At 48.2% G+C, this 10,998-nt stretch overlaps 1 protein-coding gene across 7 annotated transcripts in view; it reads left to right on the forward strand.

Moving 5' to 3' along the window:
- The window catches only part of NINL (ninein like), a 147,443-nt gene that overhangs the window by 117,039 nt on the left and 19,406 nt on the right, over positions 1-10,998 (forward strand). For all 7 annotated transcript variants that reach the window (XR_003043056.1, XR_003043057.1, XM_025039590.1 and 4 more), the window contains 3 exons: positions 4,099-4,228; positions 6,879-6,988; positions 7,981-8,327. Coding sequence is in view for 5 of the 7 variants with exons in the window: in XM_025039590.1 (XP_024895358.1) it covers positions 4,099-4,228; positions 6,879-6,988; positions 7,981-8,327 (587 nt within the window). In the remaining 2 variants the exon portion in view is untranslated. The remainder of the gene's footprint in view (positions 1-4,098; positions 4,229-6,878; positions 6,989-7,980; positions 8,328-10,998) is intronic.

Consider the following 10,998-nt stretch of genomic DNA (forward strand, 5'->3'; position numbering starts at 1 on the left):
CGCTCCCCCTCCTGCGGACTCTGTCTCTCTCTGTCTCTCTCTGTCTCTCTGTCTCTCTGTCTCTCTGTCTGTCTTCCTAGTTGCACATGCCTGCCTGTCTCCTGTCTTCTCAATGTTCTCACATGGCAGAAGGGGCGAAGGAGCTCTCTGGGGTCTCTTTTATAAGAGTACTAATGCCCTTCATGAATATTCCTTCCTCATGACCTAATCACCTCCCAAAGGTCCCATATCCAGATACCATCATATAGGATGTTAGGATTTAACATATGAATTTGGGGGAACACATTCAGTCTATAACACATTCCGACAGCCATTCTTTGTCTTTGACATGGATGGTTTTGAAGACCCCCCCCCTTCTTTTTTTTAATAGAATCTTTCTCATTTTGTGTTTTTCTAACATCTACTTTGGATTAAATGAGGTTATACATTCTCAGCTGGACAGCATAGGCGATGTTTAATTTTGGTCACCTGGTCAAGGCATTGCCTCATTTCCCCACTGTATAATTTTTCCCTCCATATAACTAGTAAGCAGTCAGTGGGGAGACACTTTAAGACCATGCAGATATCCTGTTATTCTTCTTAACTTGCCCTGGATTTAGTATCCATTGATAATTCTTATTCACTTCCATTTTTACTGTAATGGTTGCAAAATGATGGTTTTCCAACTCCAGCACCCATTTCACATTTATCAGTTGGCCCTTGGAATTCTACTGTAACCAAGAGAAATCTGATCATCTCTCCATCCGTCCATCCGTCCATCCATCCATCCATCCATCCATCCATTCATTATTGGCATGGACTCAGTAATTCCCATTTTTCCCAGTAGTTTGTAATTTATTACCATGTCTAATTTTTTTGATGTTCGAATTGTGTAAGATTTGGCCAGTGGGAGTGTCTTCCAGCAGGTAGCCATGTCCTTGTGACATGTCACCATCATGTTTTGTTGATTAGTTCTGTACTTTCTAGATGCTCCAGATTCATTTTACTTTACCTGCACTTGCCCTGGAATCAGTCATTTTTCTAAGGAGGCCTGGTTCCTTACATGAGGGAATGGTCTTAAAGACCAAGATCTGAGTGCTTGGTGTGCTAGAGGTATCTCTGCCTCTTGACTGAGGGCAGTTTTTACAGTCTCCAGAGTAGAGATAACTTTGACCCTTCCCTGACGTATATCACCCAGCCTTTTCAAAGTCACTTCTTGACATTTCCCTGTACTTTGTGACCAGGATATTTATTAGCAAGGAAACCATCCTTCCCTTGTTGCCAAATTCCCTTCCTATTCAACTATAATTTTAGCTTTTTGTTCTTTCTTTCAACTGTCAGCCTCAGTTTTCGTGGCTGCTTTTGGTAAAAGGGAATGTGAAACAGCAATCAGATCCTACTTAGAGATTCTCTGCAATTTCATGTTTTCACTGTTACCTTAGGTGGACACTGTAATGAATTAACATGCCCTTGGTCAGAAGCCCCAAATGCATATTTTCCCATTCCACATTTTCACACTGTTATAGACTGAATATTTGTGTTCCCTCGAAATCATATGTTGAGACCTATTTGCCCACCGTGATGATATTAGGAGGTGAGGCCTTTGCAAGGCAATTAAGTCATGAGGGTGAGCCCAGTGAATGGGATTAGTACTTCATAAAAGAGACCCAGAGAGCTCTCTCATTTCTTTCTTCACCTGAGGACATGGGAAAAGAGGGCTATCTATGAACCAGGAAGCTCTCACCAGACACTAAATCTGCTGACACCTTGATCATGAACTTCTAGCCTCCAAAACCATGAGAACTAAATTTCTGTTGTTTATCAAATTCCAGTCTGTGATATTTTTGTTATAGCAACCCAAATGGACTGAGACACACACTAACCTGAAACAGACATCTGCACCATTGCTTATCTGTGGGTAGGTCTTCAGTACCCTCTTAGGTGTAGCTTACTGAGCCCCACTTGTTACCCCAGCCAACCTGCTGGCACCACTGTCCTCTCAGGTGGTTCCCAGTGCTGCTGCTGAAATCACACCTTCCCCATGCTTTCCTTCATGAGCTTGCTTCTCCCCTCTACTGAGAAGAGAAGAAAAGCTTCTGTATGTCCAGAGTGCTCAGACCCTCTGTGCTGCAGTGTATGGGCAGCAGGCCTGTTGCCTTTCCTGGATGGTACAGTAGCACCCTATAATCGCCTCGGCATCCACAGGCACCCCAAATAAACATGCATGCCACGTGAACACGGAGAGGCCTCCTGGCTCCCCGGCCCCACCAGTCATCCCTGAGTAGACAGGCTGGGCCCATGGCTGGTACCCAGGATGGCTCACATCACACTGGTCAGTTATAACTGGCCATGCCCCTTCATGTGTCCTGACAGCAGAGAAATCTATGCTCACCATGGCACCTAAAAGAACCTGTTTTCTGTCACTCCTGAATTTTCAGGGCTTGTATATGCTTTCAGAATAACCACTTGGGGTAGCAGAAAGAACCGCAAAGACAGCAGGGCATTGGATAGAAATGATTCTCTAGACCAACACTATCCAGTAAAAATGCGAGTTGCACATGTAATTTTAAGTTTTCCAGTAGACACTTTACAAATGTAAAAAACATAGGTGACATTAACTTTAATATATTTTATTTAATCCAACATCACAATGTTATCATTTTAGCATATAATCGATATAAACAAATTTTTAATAAGATATTTTACATCCCTTTTTTGGAATCGAGTCTTTGAATTCCAGTGTAGATTTTATGCTACAGGACACTTCAATTCGGATTGACCACAGCTAGAGGTCCAGTAGCCCATGTGGTAAGTGCTGCCAGCCTGGATATCGCAGGTCTAGAAAAACAGTGACTGCAGGCCAAGTCAGGAACTATGGGTGCATGCTCCACTCTGGGACTTGCCCTTCCTTCTGGGATGGAGCTGCTCCCTCCATGGGGGAAACTACTAGCATATTTACCCAAGAGTTTCTTAATGAGGTACAATGACTCTGCATAACTCTGTGTTGCATCCAAGATCTGCAGAGCCTGTCCCTTCTCCCACATAGCCTAGAACCGCCAGGGAGAGGCTCCTCCTCCAGGGGGAGATGTGGTGACAGGCCAGGCACTAGCCTCCAGAATGTTTTTGGGAAGATTAGGTTTATTTAATGAGAACTGCCTGGAGAGAAAATTCAAATAGGATTAGAAATCAGAGCAGGAAAATCGAGCTCCGTGAGTGTGCTGTGTCTGGGACCTAAAGTCCTCTGTGTGGCCTTGGCTGGTTTCGGCTTGCCCCAGGGTGAGTGTCCCAAAAGAAAAAGACAGTAGAACCTGTGCCTTTGGAAGGTATGGCGTCACTTCTGCTGTCTTCCAGCTCGGGTAGTCACCAGTCTGCCCGCAGTCATGAGTGGACATGGCAACGTGCACAGATGTGGTGCAGGCTGTGGATCATCTGGGAAAGTTGTCTGTAAACTCTACCCTTTCTAGCCCTTTAAAAATCAGATGACTGAGTGTGCTTGCTAAGATATATTTCATTCAAATCTGGTCAAAGTTACACTTATTGTAATAGAGACCCTTCCTCTTATGTTTCCATGCCCCTACAAGTACCTTTCTTTTCCTGATATGCTTACCCAACCACCTTCCTTTCTGTTTGACGTGACCATCTCTGCTTTGTGGCTTTTGATCTGAGGCACGTGGTATCCTCTTTGGTAGTCAGTAGCTGCAGAACCCTTTGCAAATTCAGCAGCAGCTAAGAACTCCAGAACATGTTCCAGGTCACGTCCTAGGGTGTCGCCTTGCACCCACGTTGTAGCATTACTGTGGTTTTAAACAGAGCACCTGCAGCTTCAGGTGTTGACAGTGCTCTATATTTTCTACATTTCTTCCACTCAACTTTTTTTTTTTTTTATCCTGAGCCCCTTCAGTATATCCAGTGATAGCGAGTGGAGCCAGGCATAAGAAAGTCAAGAGATGACCCCTGCTTTTGTTTCACTTACCATGTAGTTAGGAACATAGGATGCAGCTTAAGTATTTATTCTGCAGCAAGCTTAGCTGCTCCCTGGGTAGCCCAGTTTCCACACCAGTGGCTCCTCAGGCTGAGTGGCCACAGCAGCTGGAGGAGGTGTCTGGCTGTGCCCCACAGGACCTGCAGGACCGCAGTGATGAGTTACAGGCTGCGCTGGAGAGCCTGCAGGCACAATTGCCCCAGAGTTGGCGTAGCCAGACCAATGCACAGCCAAATGGACAGCTGTTCCCTAGACATGGTCGAGCAGGTAAGAGTCCAGTCCCGGGAAGTGGTGGTGGTGTGTACCTCCTGGGGGCGGTGGGGGCTGGTGGCAATGAGCATCTGCATACTCTGCAGCACAGGCTTCTTTCGGTCTAGGGAGTGCAGCAGCAGGTGGGCCAGCTTCACAGCACCTCAGGGCCTAGCCCAGCCTCCAAGTGGTCACAAGCCCCTCAAACTGCCACATGCAGGAGAAGGGCCTGTAACCCACGGCCAGAAGTTGACACAAAACCCAGAGCCCAGAGAGAGGTTGAGGAGGGTAAGGGTTTTACCATTTGGGTAGAAATGGTAAAGGTGAGGATGACCTTGCCATGACTGCAGTGTAGATGCATTCAGATGACCCTCCTGTGTGGGATGGGGATCCAGGGGGTCCAGGTGAGTGGTCAGCATGGGCCAGACACACAGACAGCATCTAGAGAAGGGAAGAGGGGGGAGGCTGGGGGTGAGCAGGGGCTGGTCTCGGGTCTGTGACTGCTTTTACAAAGAGAAGGAAGGCAGCACTCAATTGTCTAAATGGGTCAGGGACTCCCTGGTATTCACAGAGGCCAGGTGTGGACCAAGGCAGACCAGGGGTGGTGTTTACTGCCTGAGTGATGTGGATGATATCACCCTCATGCTCTGAGGTGAGGCCGTGATACCAGAAGGTGCACCTGCCCACTCGAAGTAGAGCTGCATGCTGAAGATAGGACTTGAGAAAGACCAGGGCTTCCTGCTTCGTAATCCAGCCCACAGATTAGGGTCAAGCTCCAGGCTCTGAGAGGCCCTGAGGCCCTGTGTTTACGTGTTCTTGGCTCTTTATAGAGACTAGAGCAGGGATTCATATGCCATAGCTGTTTTTGAGGTTTCTGTGGTTCTTTTGGAGGACATTGTGGTTTGGGCTGGTTAATACCCTTCCTGGCAGTTGTACAGGGCAGGTGCTATGTGGATTCACATGATGCACATGGCTTCATGCCTGCCATCGCCAGTGGAGGACATGGGGACCACGGGACTGCCACAGCAGCCTGACTGCCTCCATCGATCACACATCACAATGGCCACACCCCCTCAGAGAACATTCTTGCTCTCATTTGTAACCCTGAGATCACTTGGGGTTTCCCATGTTTCTTGGGAAAAGCTTATTTAATAAAACAGAAAAAAAGTGTACTTAAGAGAGCCAATGTGGGGACCTCCATAGGAACCATGTGGGTTTTATGTACATTTGAGTCCACCTTCCTTGGTCCCTGAGGGAACCCTCTCACCTGGGTTCTGTCATGGAATCTCATGGCTCCTGAGAAAAACAGCCCTGATTTCCGTCAGCTGAGAGTTGTTGGGGTATGACTGGCGTGTCAGATGTTACCAGATACCCGGATAAGTTGTAATGAGTGGACAGGTAGGCATCATGGGTGGCCACAGGGAAGGGGATGCTTGTTACCTTCTTTGTCCCTGGAAGGTCTTAGGCTGTAGTACCAGAAGCACCCCCATGCTTTATGTTATCACTGATAAAACTAAAGCTATCTCCCAGCTAGGGCCTTTTCTCTTCTCCTTCACCCCTCCATTGGCCCCCTCAGAGGAAGAGGGTTCTGTCTGCTGCTGGAGGGAATGATCACGATGGGGGAGTTACTATGGAGGGGGCCATGTGGATTGTGGCAGCCAGCCTGTCAGTGCATCCAGCTGGAGCCATTTCTGATGGGTGCCAGTTTACCTGGGCCCATTGGCCAGACCCGTATGGTAGCTTCTGGTTGTCAAGGCAATAGGATGCCTTTTTTCCTTAGATGCTTATCCTGAGTTCTCTCGGCCCCAATGTCCCTGAGTCTGTCACTTTTATTCATGGAAAATAATTTGGGAACTGGAAGATGGTAAGATTTAGGGGCTGTGTATTTTCCTCTCACTTTCGCGGCCCCTGAATCAGCACAGATGAAACCCTAGCAGTGGCCAAAACCCACATTCTGAGTCAACCCTTTGGCATGCCCCTAACGTGTACAATGTTGGTTACACCTGGCATCCCATGAGGGCTGGTGGAGCTTGTGGGCCCACAGGGCCCTCATCTAAATGAGCTGCCCAGATATCTGATACTGTTAGTGAAGAGAATCTTCTGGAACAAAATGTGGCTTCTCGTGATCTCTCAGAATCTTCACTCCACAAGAACTTCACTCCATGCCTGACTTATTTATTGAAATCTCACATTATTTGTATGATGTACATGCCTCATCATAAAACACTGTCTGTCACAAGGATTTGTCTGTGCTACCAGTCACACTTTTCTCTGTCTTCCCAGTTCCTCTGTGTACCTGGGTCAGACAACACAATTTAGGGCATAATAACTGTACCACGTATAGCATCTTTTAGGGAATTAAAGTGCCTGGCAGATCTTGCATCGAACCTCCTGGTTATATCTTGGGGTAATCTGTGTTCTGGCAAAGACTTGAAATACTGATTCGAGAATGGGGTATAACAGACTATGGAAACTTTCAAGGGCCGTGCCTTCCTGCCAACACCAAGTTCTCTCAGAAGGTGCCTGTGGAAGGTTGTGCATTGTTGTGGTGGTTGAGGAAAGCTGGGATGAATAATCAGTGCCATCCAAATGTCATATGGGAGGGTTGGAAACAGACTCCATGGTGTCCTTGGCATAAGGACATAAGCAGAAATGTTCTCATTTGCAGGCATCATCTCCTTTGTGGGTGATTCCACTCCAGTGAGTATAGAAACGGAGATAATGATGGAGCAGGTGAAGGAACATTACCAAGATCTCAAGATCCAGCTGGAGACCAAGGTTGGGGGAATGAGGGAGGCTACAGGGAGATTCGGGTGCTTCCTGCTGCATGCCAGAAAGCTTCACTCACACTGTGCTGATGGTTCTGTATGCACATGTCTGCCCGCAGATCCCCTACTCTGTAGTAAGCCTGCTCAAAGGAAGAAAGTTTGTAAGGAAAGGAAAATAAAATTGACATTCAACCTCAAGCCCTCTTTTGAGGAAGGTGGGACATAAGGAATAACTAATAATGAGAGAGAATAGGGTTGTTTGTCTGGAGTGTCACAGGGTTACTGCTGAGGCCAGACCTCTCTGCTTGTTCTGCCATTGGGGAATCATAGCTCCCAGCTTTGTTCAAAGATGAAATGGCTCCGGGCGTTGCCCTTGCTGGGGTACTCCATGGCTTCGTGGCCAGGAGCTCCCTGGCCAAATCTGTCTTCTCAGTTGAATGTGTCTCCTGCTCTGATATTGGATTGTGGTCGGTTTTGTTAAAGGACAGTGACCATGACTTGTTATCAGGGACCAGATGTCTCAGTCTGAATAGCAGTGAGTCAGGGCCACCTCTGTCTTACAGTCATCCCCTTGGGTTCCCTGGATGCACTAGCTGGAAGCTTCTGCAGTAACCTTGCCCCTGTGGCTAGATAGTATTCATTCACACCAGGGCCGCCAGAGTGTTCAGAGCTTCCCCGCTGGGCTTTTGAAGGCTTGTCACACAGCCTTTCTTTGCTGCTTGGCCAGGCAAGTAGCCCAGCTGGTCCCCAGCCTCTCTTCCCCACCTAAGGGAGCTGTCTCAGAGGGCTGATGGAAGGTTATGGGGATAACTAAAGCCTGCAGCCACCTGGGCACTTGGGGAGCCTTGAATATCATGGGCATGGCTGTCCCCTGCACCTCATTAGGTCTGACCCACCCACTCTTTGGCTATCCCACCTGGCAGTGTCATACTTCTTTGTTGTAGTGTCAGTAAGTCATTTTGAGAACCTCCTTATTGACATTGCTCATATTTCTCTTCTCAGGTAAATTACTATGAAAGGGAAATTGAGGTGATAAAAAGGGACTTTGCAAAGGAGAAAAAGGAAATGGAGCAGACTTTCAGGCTTGAGTTCAGTGTGCTGGAGGATCAGAAAGCCGACCTGGAGTCACTCCATGTGAAATCTCAGGAGGTCATTAAAGGCCTGCAAGACCAGCTCCAGAGTGCAGCCCACGGTCCTGAGCTGGAGAGGAAGTTCGACCTGGAGAGGGTGGAGATGGAGCAGCGCTACACACAGGCACTATCTGGCCTGGCCCAGCAGCTGGCCCAGGAGAAGGACCAGCTGGAGGAGGAGCTGCACCAGAGGCATCAGCACGAGCTACAGCAGATCAGGTCCAGTGCCACTTCCTTTCAGGATTTCACGTCTCTGGTTTCTTGCCAGGAACCAAAATTTAAAGTTGGTTTAGGCAAACTGTTCAGAGTGGTTTTCTTAAAGCACATGGGTGAGCACTGAAAGAATAGGCCATCGTAAAAGGATTTTTACTTTAAATTTAAAACATATATTAACTAGAGCTTAGGGATGAACCAATTTACTTTATAGAATTTTAACTCTCTGTTTTCACCTTCTGCCTCAGACTTTCTGGTAGCAAAGGAGAATATGTTCTTCATCATTTAATAACTTGTTCTAATTTTCTGGGATGTGGTGTTATAGCACATGGGGAAATAGATAAAAGATTTAAAAGCCCTAACACATTGGGAAGGACCATTAATTGGGGTTGGTGAGATTCTTTAAAAGGCTAAAATGTATGAACAAGGGAATGAAAAGGTTTATTTGGTCTTTCGTGTCCTATAGTATCATGGTTACATGAGAAATACCCCCATGCCTATTCCTTTTCGAATAGATATGACTTAGTAATGTAACTAGTTATGGCAGGGGCAGTGCTGGTCAGCTAGCCCCTTCCTGTACCACGTAGAATCTTGAATTCTCCCCATCTCAGGAGACGATGGTCACACCCCATATGTGTTGGCCCAGGACTGAGCTGACAGTTCACAGGTAAGGGGCCCACTGCACACCTGCAATCTTCACAGAGGGCCTCTGTGTGGACTTGGCCAGATTCTGATGTTGTTACTGAGTAGATATGGCCCCAATCACTACACTAAAAGCAGGATGTCAAGTGACTTTCCTGTGGAGGTCATGCCCTCTGACTTGAGTGAGGTGGGCGCTCCCTTTCCTTGTCATGAGGATTGGGGGTGATCTGAATCCAGGGAGGTGCTGAGAAAGAATAAGATGTCCCAGTCTGCGCCTTTGCTCCTTTCCTCCCTGTGTTCCAAATGACATCCTCTGGGGATTGCAGGAACTGACTGACATTTACCTGGAGATAAGTCATTTTTAAGTCATGTGCTTCTCCTGAGCTTCGTTATTTTCTCTGACCCCAAGAAATCTGTGATAAGGGACTGGACCAAAGCTCCCTCTAGATTCAGCAGAGGGACAGGTACAAGGTGGCCCCCTCCTGCCTGTCCCTAGCTTCTCGGGCCCTGGAAGCCTTGGCCTTTGTTGAGAGGATATTCTCCCTCTGCTCATAGTCCCCTTTTAGCTTGAAGGTAGAGCCCCATCTGGCTCAGGCTATCTGTGGACAGGAGCAGAGAACATACCGTCCCAGGCTCAGTGCCCTCATGCAGCCCTTACCTCAACTGTGACTCCATTCTCCCAGGGCTTCCAAGGCCCCAGTTCCACCAACTTACAGGGTTTTCAAGGGCAGTTTTGACTATGGGTGAATTTCACTCATCTTACTAAAACACTAGGCCAGTGCTATCCTTAGAACTTTCTGTGATGAGAGGCATCCCTGTGTCTGCTGTGTCCATTATGGCAGCCACCAGCCACATTTGGCTAGTGCGACTAAGGTGCTGAGTTTTAATTCTGTTTGCTTTTAATCAGCTAATATTTAACAGTTACATGTGTGTGTGGCTTCCACGTTGGCTTCTGTATATGGAAGCCAATCTCACTGAGGGCCAGTCCTCCAGTGGCCTCTTTAAGGAAGGTCCTAGGGCATGGGTGGAAGTGCAGGAGCCATGGGAGTGAGAGAGGAAAAAGCAGAGGAGGTCCATGGTTAGAATAAGAAAAGCCCATGTGGCTTTTCTAAGGTCTTGGGCTTAGAGCTGCAGCCTGCAGTGCCTGTGACTCATTCTGTTTCTGTAGGAAAAAGGTGGAAGTTGAGTTGAACCAAAAGCTCTCGTGGATGAAAGCCCAGCAGGCCACCTGCTATAAGAACTTATCACTACAGTATCAGCAGGAGAAGGAAGAGTTGCTGCAGAAACATCTGCTGCAAGTGAGAGAGATGACAGAGTAGCTCGACCTGGAGAAGAAACAAAGGGAAGAGAGGGAAAAGAAGATCCTCGCATGCTGTGAACAGCCACAACTCGAGCACAGGAATTGATGAGTGAAGAGCAAGCATAGCTTTGCAGGTCCTTTGCCCTTGAGAAGGAGAAGTTAGTTAGAGCTCACCTATAGGAAGCAGGTGGAAAGCCTTGCCTGGGATGCAGAGATGCTGTGACCCAGCAGTGGCAGGTGGTGAGCAGGACAGTACAGGTGGCCCCATACCTCTCAATGCAGGCATGAGGGAGCAGCCTTGCCATGTAGATGCCAAGCAGAGCCCAACCCCTGCCCTGGCAGCCAGAGTGCCTTCGAAGAGCCTCGGCCACAGCCTTGGTGAGATCAGTTGGGATGTGCTCGACCCCAAGAAGGTGGGTTTTGTTCCCACAGGAAGGTGGTTAAAGGTGCATCCATGTGGAGTGGTTGGGGGAGCAGTCCGGGAGAACCTACTGCCTTACGCTGGTGGCCGAGCCGGCCCAAGCCACCCAGAAGCCCAGCAGCTGCTCTTGGGAACTGAAGGAGATGCCTCGAACACTCAGCCCCAGAGGGTGGTCTGGGGGAAGACTGAGAGGCAGCAGGCTATTCTTGAGGAGCAAGCTGGGAACCCAAGCGGGTAGCTGGTCCCTGAGGCAAGCCTTGGGGCAGGCCTCAGAGGAACAGGCCCCGTGTAGCAAGAGCACCCTGGAGTGGAGG

The sequence above is a fragment of the Pteropus alecto genome, unplaced genomic scaffold, assembly GCF_000325575.1.
Source record: "Pteropus alecto unplaced genomic scaffold, ASM32557v1 scaffold199, whole genome shotgun sequence".
Classification (NCBI taxonomy): Eukaryota; Metazoa; Chordata; class Mammalia; order Chiroptera; family Pteropodidae; genus Pteropus; species Pteropus alecto.